Below are 13,172 nucleotides of genomic sequence, written 5' to 3'. Positions count from 1 at the left end.
CACTTATATTTATAGTCAGTTAATTAAGAACAAGACAGCAGTACCCACCAAGGCATGTCTTTTTGTCAGGGGACAACTTCATGAGATGTGGGCAGGCACATGAGAATCCCTGATTGTAAGTGATAAGGCACAAATGGCTGCAAGGTCCTTTTCCCCCATTGTCAGCACATGGGTTGGGTGCTAAAGGGAAAAGAAAGAAAAAACATGTCAGCTCTATATCAATGCCCCTCATTACCTTTCAATGTCTCCATACCTTAGTCTCCCACCTGATATACAAACCGTGCATTTAGCACTTTTTTCACTGAGCCTACAATTCCAGTTCTGAAATCTAACTTTTAAGAAATAAAGAAATTTAAGACGTACATTGTCAGTATGACAGATGAACAGGCATTGGACCACTAGCTGGTTAGCCCTGATCTAAGTAACAATCTTATATTGGGGATCTTTGGTTCTGCTACACAGTAGTCCAGATCTATTCCTAAATCATGACAAACAGACCTTCATGTGGTACTGAGCACAGACAAAAGAAGCTGTAACTGGTAAATTATATTTACTAATTATGTGTGATCATTGTAATGTAACTTTATAAAAAGGCTAAGTGCCATAAACAGCTATGTCTATTTTATCTTTGGGTCACCAACTTTTCAGTATTAATTGAATTCCTCATAAAATTAATCATAATCTCATTCAATCATGTGTAGTAAAATAAATACATAATAAATACTTTGCACTGTATTTTCAAGATTTTATTTCACCCACATTGACTGTAATTTAATTCTAAAATCTGTGTTTTTTCCACTGCCCACAAAGAGGATGGAGTACATCCTGTAGATCCAAAATGCTGACCCTTTACTAGTCTACATACACATGTATGATCACTGCTAGAGCTCATTTCCACCCCACTGATCATGAGGCTTTTTTTAAGGTGTATATCCCTGGACTGGAAAACTGCAGATTGTGCTCCACTGATACACTGAATTAAGGAAGTTTTCAAACTAAGATGACAAAACAAACAGCCCTGTAATTACCTTGTGGTTGCCTGGATGGGTGATAAACCTGAAGATCAAAGGGTTGAGTGTTGGTGCGCTGAACCACTACCACATTGTGACCTGTCCACTTATTAGCTTTTGCTAAGGTGTTAGTCCTCCAATCTGTCCAGTAGACTTCTCCTCCATATAGTGTCACTGCAAATGGATGTGACAGGTACTCGTTGCCCTTGAGCACCTCAATGTGTCCAGTGCCATCATACTTTGCTGAGTATATTGCATCTGATCTGAGAAGAGAAGGTAGCATGGACATTTGAGGAATCAGAACTGCAAAAATAGATGATTATAGATATTGCAATTGTATACATAATATATTATTTTATTTATTAAGTTACAGAAAATAATACTGAAAATGAGAAACAAAAATGCTTAAAGGGACAGTCCAAGTCCAAAACAAACTTTCATGATTCAAATAGGGCATGTAATTTTAAACAACTTTCTAATTTACTTTTATCACCAATTTTGCTTTGTTTTCTTGGTATTCTTAGTTGAAAGGTAAATCTAGGAGGTTCATGTGATAATTTGTTAGACCTTGATGGCCGCCTCTAAACTAAATGCATTGTGACAGTTTTCCACCACTAGAGGGCATTAGTTCATGTGTTTCATATAGATAACATTGAGCTCATGCACCTACATTTACAGAGGAGTGAGCACTGATTGGCTAAAATGCATGTCTGTTAAAAGAACTGAAATAAGGGGGCAGTCTGCAGAGGCTTAGATACAAGGTAATTACAGAGGTAAAATGTGTACTATTATAACTGTGTTGGATATGCAAAACTGGGGAATGGGTAATTAAGGGATTATCTATCTTTTAAAATAACAAAAGTTCTGGTGTTGACTGTCCTTTTAAAATAAAATAATAAAAAAATGTGAAAGAAAATCCCCAGAAAATAAAGACACCCCAATTTCTCAATTTACTGCTTGAAAAAAAATCACTCAAATATTATATAATATATACAAAAAAATACAACACAGATTAAAGAAAACCTGTCTGGACTTTGGCTTATTTCCACTCAAGTGTATTATTTTTTTATTGGAGATCTTGGTAAAATAAGCAACGTTTCGGGGTTAACCCCTTAATCTTGCCATCCTGGATGGCATGATTAAGGGGTTAACCCCGAAACGTTGCTTATTTTACCAAGGTCTCCAATAAAGAAACATTTTTACCCTCTGTGCTGGTTATCCATGTATTGACGAATATTATTGGGATACTGCAGTATATCCCTTCTAAGGCACTGACAGTAGTGCTGTTCTCCCCACTGACATTGTTGTTACTCAAGTGTATTAGACGGCAGGTAAAAAATTCTCTTGTAAGAAATCACACAAGTTCTATGAAGCCCCTGTCATAATTTTCTAAAGGCAATTTTTATCTTGAGAACAGCGTATCTCACAAAGGGTTGTTCACAGTTTTTACATATGTGAAGATGACGCAAACTGCACAATAAAATTGTAATTTCAAAATTGGATGAAACAAATATATCAAATATTTAAATAAAAATATGCATTTAAAAACTGTACGGTTTATTTGAATTAAAAATGAAAAAGAAATTGCTCTGCCAAAATTGTACTTTATGGAATTATTATTCTTTCTTAAAATTAAAGGGACATTATACACTAGATTTTTCTTTGAAATGCATGAATGTTTTGTAGAGGATTCATTTATATAGCTCATACAGGGTTTTTTTTTAAAAATGGAGTTTTGATTATTTTTAAACATCATTGCTCTGATTTTCAGACTCCTAACCAAGCCCCAAAGTTTTAGGAGAATACAGATGTATACCTACTCCAGCTTGCTCTGGTTTGTGTAAAGAGTCTTTTCATATGCAAAGGAAGGGGGAGAGGGGGGGGAGGATCTGCTATTTCCCACTTGCAGTGGGTGTTCCAGTAACCTTTTAAACAGAGCTAAACTGGACACTTCTAAGTAAGTTTTTAAACGGTTTTATACTGGATTTTTATATCAGTATCTGTGCATATTATTCTTTATAGTAGTTTCTATTACATGCATTTATATGAAAATTGTATTATGTCCCTTTAAAGAAGAAGAAAATTATTTAAAGGTGCATTGTAGAAATTATAATAAAACTACACTGACATGCAAACATCTCTATGAAAGTTTACTATTGTTCTTATTTTAAAAGGACTTTCTGCTTGGTGAGCACGGCTGGATGCCGGTATGAGATGTGATTCGTCTTGATGAAGGCTTCTGTGAAAGCCGAAACGTCGACCTTTAACAAATGTTGCTATTAAGAACAATAAAATAAAGTTTTTGCTGATAAGCAATTATCACAAACCCTGAGAGTGCCCTTCATTCCTAAAACCAATTATATATATATATATATATATATATATATATATATATATATATATATATATATATATATATATATATATATATATATTTATCCATGGATCTGATAAATGCATTTCAGGTTTGTAATAAATTAAATGAACAACTGCATAACCTTATTTTAAAGATGTATGAAACAAATAACATCTTCTTGATTTTTGCAGGAGTATAGTGGTACACTCAGCAAGAGATATACAGATATGCAATATTTATATTAATATGGGAAGTTGAAAGCCTGAGAGTTAAGATTTTAACATGTCTTAACCTATGTATTTTTGAAAACATAGAAGTCTTAAGGATTTGAAGTTTGGACAAATTATATATATATATATATATATATATATATATATATATATATATATATATATAGTTTTCAAATATTAAATATATGCCTCAGACTGTCCAAATAAATTGTATAAACGTATATTTGTGGATCTTAGTGAAAATGCCCATCAGTTGCATGCAAGATAAATATTTGCTGAATTTATTAAGTAGCTATACAGTCAATTTAAAATGTCCAATTTATTTCAAAATTAATAAACTATTCTTTTTATTTTTGAGGCATCTGACAAGTGCATGTGTAGTTGTCCCATAAATTGTGTCATATGTTTTGTGCACTCAGCAAGAGATATGTATGTTCCATATTCTGTATTTGTATTAATATGGGATAATGATCGAGTATAGCTTTGAAGGCATCTTCTAAAATATTGTGGGAAGTGTATAATGTTTAGTATTAAAATGATTAAATAGTATTAAGTGATCCTATACAAATTGGACATAATTGTTTGCTGAGCCAAGAAATAGTGAATATACTAAATATACATTTAAAAAATATATAAGAATCAATATTAAACTGTTAACAGTATTGATGACGAAACTGCATTTCTGGCTGTCTGCCGCCCCCTATATGACTAAAACTGATATGACAGCCAAACTAATTGACTGTTGGAGCCTAAATATTTCCCATATAGCCTATGCGATGTTTACATTCCCAGAGTCAATCAGGGACAAGCTCTGTTAAGGGCCTATAAAAGAGACAAGCTCTGAGGGCCTATCAAAATCTTGTGGGAATGATTAAAGAAAAGGAGGGATTCTTTATCTTGAATAAGAACCCCCTCACACACTAAGACAAGACATACTCAAAGAAGCATAACTTTTGGTGAGAGAAACACACAGGTTTTATGCCAAGTATATTCTCTGCCATTTTGGGACACTTTTTTGAATAAAGGAAGTTAACAATTTTGAGGCCTGTACCTTTGCGCATAGTGGATAAATCCTTCTTAGATGACCCACAAGAAGAAACTGAACATTCATTTGGTTATTTGATAAAGTATACGCGACTGCTAAAAATATATAGAATATTTAAATCAAAGGTATTCTAAAACTATAGTTACATCGTAGTTGTGATTTAAAAGGAGAATTTATTATTATATTTAATATTACTTAGACCAAGGGTAGTAAGTATATTGGTATTAAATATTAATGTTTAGAAAGAATTTTGTATTTTAGTATCATAAATTAATTACAGTTATTGCTATATATATATATATATTAGAATTTGCCTTATTGTAGCTAAATAAGATGGTATTTCAGGTCAGACATATTGGCATATACATTTGCTGTTTGCATTAATAATATATACAACTTCTGGTGTTTTTAAATGGAGTTATATAGAAATATTTGTGGGCTAAGTAGCTTAATTATACTTGTCTGAAGGTTATCTTAAATCTATTCAGATCCAGTAAGATTTGTGTGAAGTATCTTGTATATTGTTTAACTAAGCATTGTTAAGCTAATAGTACATATTCTGATATTTGGAATGAACTAAGGTGGATAATTATAGACTGTGCTGGGATTCTCATGCGTGGTGTTTATTTTAAGTAACGTTTATTTTAGAGATATATTTTTATGATCTGTGCTATAGAATATTATAACGAAATACATGTGTATAATTGATTCATAAGCTAGTCTCTACTTAATATATTTCAATGTGTTTAAAAATGTAACTAATCTCAATAATTGAGGAATGAATATTAATTTCAATTGTTTTGTATATACATTTTAATTAGTGGTTATTTTAAAGAATAATAATAAATAAATTATATTTATAACCTGGTATATACCAACACAATTCTGGGCTTAAACTTTCCACTATTGTCACTTTGACTCTCTAATTGGCTTTTGTTGGGTCACTGAAGTCAGCATATTTCTTTCTCATTGTTATGGTTTCAAACTATCCCCATCATCGCCTGCATATTATAAGCTTTGATCAGCCATGCCCTCTACCCCTGCTGTATTGGTGTTGTATAAATATTTTACGTTTTGTCTCATGTATGCATTAGATTTCTTTGTACAACTGTGAGAAATAGGTTTGGTGCTACATATGTGTAAATACAGAAGAGAAAGGATATATGGCCAAGTCTTTTTTGTCTGGAACACAGAAATCTTTGTATACATGTGATCACTTTTATTTAAAGCCTCTATTTCAAAGTTCATGAATATTACTTTATAATTTATACTGGAGCTTCCAAACCACACGCCTTTTTGTACATGATTTTAACAGCTCTAATGTTATACCTGGCATCTATCCACAAAATACGTTCTTCCAGATAGTCCACAGTCAGCCCATTTGGCCAGCCCCCGGAACCAGTTTCTTTATGGATGGTCCTGCGTCCCTCTCCACTCATGGAGGCAGCTTCAATACGAGGTAAGCTGGCGTCCCAGTCAGTCCAGAAAAGGATTCTGGATAAAGGGATAACAAAATCAGCAGAATCCCACAAACATTGTTTTCAGAACTTTTATACTGGATTCCCACAAACCAAGTCTAATAAGCATGGAAAGTATAAACTGCTAAAATGTGATTTAAGAAAGCAATATTTCAAATCAGAACACAGCCCCTGAAAAGCTGATTTAACTACTAGTTTATTTACAAATATATTAAGCACAGCAAATTAGATTCCCATCATAGCTCTGTTCTTAACAATTTATTTTATACAAACACTCATATCAATGTTTATTGTACAAAGTTAAGAAGATATCAGACACTTTAAAATGTTTTTTTTTCTTGGATAGCCTGCTATAAATATTATGAAGCATGTCTTCTCAGAAATGCATTTCCATGTTTTTAGTTTGTTTAAAGATTACACTGTGAGCATTGCAAATCCCTAGTTTCTGTTTTTTAAAGGGACATTGTAACCGAATAAATAATCTATGGCTACGATATGGTTGGTGTACGTGGTTATTACAATTTTAACTGTGTATTGTAAATCTGAGCCCTGCAAAGAGGTTAAAAATAAGTTAAAGTTGTGCTCAGGAACTTCAGAATGACATTAAAACCTCTTACTTTTTGTGTAAAAATGTGTTTTACCTCACGCTCCCTAATGTGGCCAAAAAGCAAAATTTGTAAGCTAGGTTTCCAAAATGTTTCTAATTGCCTAAACCAGCTATTTGATATGTAGCATTTGCAGGTTACAAAGTGTGTTATTAGCCCCTTTTAGGGAGTTAAAGGGACATTGTATATTAGAGTTTTATTTGCATAAATGTTTTGTAGATGATCCATTTATATAGCCCATCTGGGGGTGTTTTTGTAAAAATGTTTAGTTTTGCTTATTTTAAATAACAGTGTGCTGATTTACAGCCTCCTAACCAAGCCTCACAGTTTTAGATGTATACTAATGTATACAGACTTCATATTGCTTCTGTTTGTATAATGGATCTTTTCATATTAAGGGAGGGGGACAGTCTGCTCTCAGCCACTTTCAGCGGGTGTCCAAGCCTAATCTTATCAACAGTGTTAAATTGGGGGCATACGCATACTAGTCTGTGATTGGCTAATGTCTGTCACATGATACAGGGGACCGGAAAATGGGAGAAAAAATACATTTGTCAGATATGTTTTCACTGCTTAACTGAAATTCAGTAAGTGCTATTGCATTGTCTTTTTATAATGTACTTGTTCCTTTTTTTCTTTTATTTTATAATCCAACAGTGTAGACAAAGTATACTAAGCACATTTGCTTTTTCATTGCACCTCACAGGGTAGATTATATGCAAAACAAAACATTATAACTCAGCCAGATCTTTCTTTAAACGTAATACATAAACAATATAAAATGGCCAAAATCTTGTTTGACAAAAATACATCAATAGTAAGCATCCTATAGACCTTAAAATAACCTGAATCAGTAGATATTGCATAGCATAAATTTTATAAATGCAGACTTTATACATTAAACCAAGGTACACTTGTTGGATGATTTTGTATTAATTAAACAAACAGAAAAAAAAGGTAAAAACTTCTCACTCCCAGTCTCCCTCTCCACACCGTGATAACCGAACTATATGCCAATCCGTAACTGTTTAACCCCTTATCAGATCAATAACAAGACCTACTAAAGTCAATACCTAAAATTTCTCGAAAGGCTTTTGAATAAACCAGAGGGGCCAAGGTTTGTTCTTGTATTTTACGGAGATATAAGTTAATTATAGGGCTCCATTTTTTTAAAAGATCTTCAGCCCTATCCTTAAAAGTAAAAAGAGTATTATATGATTCAAAAACTAATTGTTGGAGGAGCAAGTTACGAAAACTGTAAAAACTTGGCAAAAGCGGGTCCCTCCAATTTTTAAAAACCAAGAGTCTGGTCACCATAATAATGGTGTTCAACATCCTAATATTATTTAGATTAGCCCTTTCTAGATTGGGATGTATAAGAAAAATTACATGGCAGGCTTGGATTTTGAAATTGTCATGGTAGAGCTTTCCATACCAATGATTGACTTTGCCCCAGAATTGATTTATTTTAGGACAATAAAAAAAAAAACTATGTGCAGGATATCCGCCTTTTCCGAATAGCATTTTGGACAGTACTGTTTAATACATGTATTAGTTAATTATCCAATTCTACTGTATTGAGTGGTCCATTAAATGAAAATTGGTTTATAATGACCCTTTAAGGACAAAGCAAAATGTCACACAAAAGCAAGTGGTCTTCAATGTCCTTTCAACTCACTGCAGCTTTGGAGCACAACACAACCAGTAAGCTAATCACTGTGTTTGTCTAGCTGAGGAATGGTAAGTAGTATGTCTGGTGCAGGACTTTAAGCTATGTGTGTTACCCTTTAAAACATTAACAAATGACAGAATTTACTAACATCAGCATGCACATTAAACAAGTATCTCCCTTTAAATATGATCCTTTACAACTGCTTTAAATGTATTTCTTGAATGTTCTAATTCAAAAAAATCAGCAAAATGAAGAAACTAATTTTTCAGGTGAAAGCAGAGTATTCAAAGTTCAAACTGGTATGTGATTTGCGTTATAATACAAGAATCCCCAGTCTTACATTATAAGGATCAGTCAACAATATCATTTGCAGCTCCAGTAAATTATTTTTGGCCATGTTCACTGGAAAAATATTCACATTTGCCAAATGTTCTGTTAAATTCATAATGTCTTAACCGCAACATTTTGCTCTGTTGAGTAACATCTCATTCCAAGAAAAAATCCATTAGACTTTCTGAATCTGGTTTGAGTTTTATAATGTTGATACAGTGATATATTTTTATTTTTTTTTGTTTTTTTCAAATAGTTCCTTGAAAGTGATCTAGTAAATCAAAATTAAACTTTCAAGATTAAGTTAGAACATGCAATTTTAAACAACTATCCATTTTTTTTATATTATCTATATATCTTGGTATCCTTTATTGAAAAGCATACCTAGGTAGGATCAGGGGCAGCAATGCACTACTGGGAGGTAGCTGCTGATTGGTAAGGTACCACATAGGTCTATGGCTATGTATAGACTGGTTGCTTTGGGCAGCCCCCGGCACTTGGGCCCTGATGCCACTGCCCCTGCTGCACCAATCATAGTTCTGTTCCTGGTCTCTAGTGGGACACAACTGTTAAGCCAACCAGAAGCAGAGTCTCTAGTACTCACCAATCACTGTCCGTTTTCTGCATACGTAAAGTATCAAGCATCACTTTACCTGTGTTTAGGCACTTTGGGATGGTAAAACATATGGAGTCATGCTCTCATAACTGAGTTAAATATGATAATCCTTGATTTAAATACAAACCCATTTCTTGGATCTAGAGCAATGGCACGAGGATGTTCAATGTCTCCGGCCAGAAGTGTAGTCCTCATTGTGCCATCCAATTTAGCCACCTCAATCTGATCCAGATTACTTTCCACCCAGTAGATGTTGCCAGCAATCCAATCTACCGCCAATCCCTCAGGAGTTGCTAGTCCATACTGGATAATGACCTCAAAGCTGGTAAGTGCTGACCAAAAGCAAGGTTAGATCATTAAAGTAAGTAAATGGCTGTTGAAAAGTCAGTCTTCCACTTAACATTAATATATTTCCATCGTGCAATATTCTTGATCTGCTAAGTGTGAATTTTAAACTATAGTATCAGATTATAGTTTTAAATAGATGATTGCCATCATCTGATCATTTTGGGCTGTATATGCACAGTTGGTATAGCATTATTGTATCATTATTATATATTTTTAATATTAATGCTATAATAGAAGTAATAGTAAAGCAAGTTCAAATGCAGAAGAATGTAGAACTTATACCATGTCATCAATGATGTCACATATATCATGTGTGATGTCACCAATAATATCATGAATGATGACATCATTAAAGTGATAGACCATACCAACATTTTCCCTGTGGAGTTAAAGGGGTTTAAGTATAGGACTTCCTTGTTTTTGAATGTATGCGTGAAATACACTTTATTATTTTATATGCATGCATTTAGAATGTATTATACACATTTCTAGTATTATATGTTATTTAAAAAAACATCCTTGTATGACAGAAATTATTGCACTTCTCCTGCTAATCAGGGGAAAAAATACTAGTATCATTAATATTGTGGATATAAAACAAAAAACTTGTTTCTTACTTGTATGCTGAACTTTTTTTTCTTTGCTATAGACTAGTGTACTAGCACAGCATATGCCCTCATGAACACCCAATAAACATATATTAACATAAATAATATGCATTACAGTTTTATTTAATATACAAATTCTTTAAAACGTTAAACCTCAAGAATGAACTATAAACACAAGTTTACATTAAAATGAGCTGGACTGTCACAGACATTTGCTAGGGAGTTATTAAATATAGGGGAAGAACACGTGCATTGTACTTGATATTTGAAGTCATAATCTACATTTTGAAGATTTTCCTACAATTTGTCTAGGGAAAGCTTATCTCAGCAATAAGAATTAGCAGCTTGTCTAGATACACTGCAGACCTGCTTGTATATCACAAGGGAAAATTTGCATTTTTGTTTCCCTTTTCCCTTCCTTGTAATTGCCATAAGGCTATAATTAGTATTAACATCAAGCTCTGAACAATAATTAACTCTTGTATCATGATGAATGTTTTCCAGATAGGAAGGGTATCATTAGCCAGATCCTGATGTGAAATCCAGACCAGACGCCTCTCTAGGCGGGGTGCTGAATTGTGGTAATAAGCGCAGGCACTTCCTTTATCAAAGCTTATCCTGATCTATTTTTCAACATCATTGCTTCATTTAACTCAATCAAAGGCCACAAAAGGTAATGAAAGAGTTAAGTGAAGAACAAAGATACAATACAATCATAAATAAATGGAGACGACAGATATAGGTTCTACCTGCAAAGGAGAGGGCTTCAAAGTACCTCAATCCTTTCTGGCAAGATAAAAGGGTCAATAATTTGTATTCTATATATGTCTGTTAGTGAAGTGTTTTAAACCCGATTATAAAATGCATTGGTAGGTTTTCAAAAGCAAGTTGCTTATAAATGATAGTCTTTATAGAACAGGACTGCAATGTGTCCATGTTGCCTCGGAGTAAGGGATTATAAACGCTGTTGAAAATAAATAGGCAATATTTTATGTCAGGTATTTGTCTGTACATACAGATACTTACCACCACTTTCAGAGAGTTTCCCACGGTATATCTTGTCCTCCACCACATCAGTCCAGTAGAGGGAACTCTGATTTAAGTGGAAATCCAATGCAATGGTGTTTCTCAAACCAGGCACTAAGACACTGTAGTCGCCTTTGTTCAAGTCTATGCGTCGGATTTCATGGCGATTTGAAAATATGATGAATGGTTTAAAGGGATCTGGAACAACAAGGGATAGACAGAAGCAGAAGATGGATTTGAGACATAGCTCCCAGAGCACAAATGTAAATTAACACCAGCTTTCAATACTAAAGTAATGGGGAACTAGACGACAATCTGGTTATCAGAAAGCTAAAAAAATATATTAAATATTCTAAAGGGTAAGCATCCTCTTAATAATACCTCCCATGTTATTCTACACCCACAATCACATACATGCAAATACATACATATACATTTCTAACGTGTCCCCTCTCATTTTTCACTATTTAGGGACTAGTGGATATTTCCAGCCCAGCCCTGTCTCTGCTTGTCTGTCTATCCATCTATCGTTCTTTTTTATGGAAAAATCTTATGTTAATGGCACAGTTTAAACTGTAAAATTGTTTTTAAATTTTCAATGACTTTTTATACCAACTGCAGAGTATAAAATGTATGAGAAGTTGCATTTTCAGGTTTATTTGTGTATATGAAGTAGCTGGTTTTGTGCTTTTAAACCACAGCCTATTAAATGGGTTGAACTTGAAGGTAATATCAGATTGCATTATGTTATCTATTTGTGCACACAAATTGCTTTCTAAACTTATATTTGTCTGGAAAATCAAAGCTCAATACTTAGAGAGAACAATGGACAATTATACTTTTATTATTATACTTGTAAACAATTTAATAGACTCCAGCAGGTAAAGTGGATCATTAGGAACAAATTAGAGGGGAAACATTTTTTGAGTAAACTATCCCTTTAACTATCTTGCACCCCACTGAGAGTGTAATTTATTCAGCTGGTTGTGTTTACTTAGTATAATCAATAGCCTAGACTACAGTATAGGTGGGGATACCACAGGCTAAATCAGCTATTTCAAATGCTTACATAGAGGTAAAGGAGATACCTGTAAACAATTTATTACACTATAGCAGGTAAAATGGATCATTGGCAACAATTTAAAGGGGAGAACATTTTTCGGTGAACTGTCCCTTTAAGTTTCCAATCAGACATGGCAATTACAAACTATAATATATTCTGAAGTGGTGGGTAATTAAGTTTGCAACAGTTTTGACAATAAGTATTATATTGCACACTTTATTTATATTTTTATAAACCGCATTTATCAGTAGAATATGGATAGATTTATGAAATTGCATTCACAGCTTTTTGGGCTATGTGGAGCAGCTTGACATTAGCAAGCCTGCAGCCACATATTTAAAGGAACATTAAACAGTCTGTTTCATTTTTTGAATACCCCCCCCCCCCCCCACTAAACCATGTCATACTTAATAGAAACCATTGCAATATGTATTAATCATCATACACTATATCTGTGCAGTGTGCATTACTTCCTGTCACAGCCCTACAAGGAGGAGCAGGCCTCTGCAGGAAGGTTTATCTAGCTTGATTATCATAAAACTTCTGAAATTACATGAACTGGTGTACTATAAAGTGAATAGACTAGATAAAAAGGAGTCAGATTTGCTCATGCCCAGATCAGTTCAAATGTAACCTAAGTTTAAAACATGTTGGATTGTCTTATACGAGAGTGCCACTTCTTCCTGTGTTTTGTTTGATTAATAATCACTCCTGTTGGCACCCGTTTTATGTGCTTTCCTAACGGCAGTGACTTTATGCGAGTGTGCTTATACAGGGAGTGCAGA

General features: G+C 33.6%; 1 protein-coding gene across 1 annotated transcript in view; it reads right to left on the bottom strand.

The window, feature by feature from the left end:
* Positions 1–13,172, bottom strand: part of LRP1 (LDL receptor related protein 1) — a 595,167-nt gene that overhangs the window by 251,052 nt on the left and 330,943 nt on the right. Inside the window, 5 exon segments of the mRNA XM_053708175.1 lie at positions 49–180; positions 1,029–1,273; positions 5,971–6,135; positions 9,470–9,674; positions 11,325–11,522. Of these exon segments, the coding sequence (XP_053564150.1) occupies positions 49–180; positions 1,029–1,273; positions 5,971–6,135; positions 9,470–9,674; positions 11,325–11,522 (945 nt within the window).

This window comes from Bombina bombina, chromosome 3 (assembly GCF_027579735.1).
Source record: "Bombina bombina isolate aBomBom1 chromosome 3, aBomBom1.pri, whole genome shotgun sequence".
Lineage (NCBI taxonomy): Eukaryota > Metazoa > Chordata > Amphibia > Anura > Bombinatoridae > Bombina > Bombina bombina.
The sequence above is the reverse complement of the archived record's forward strand: the minus strand, read 5'-3'. Positions and strand labels throughout refer to the sequence as shown.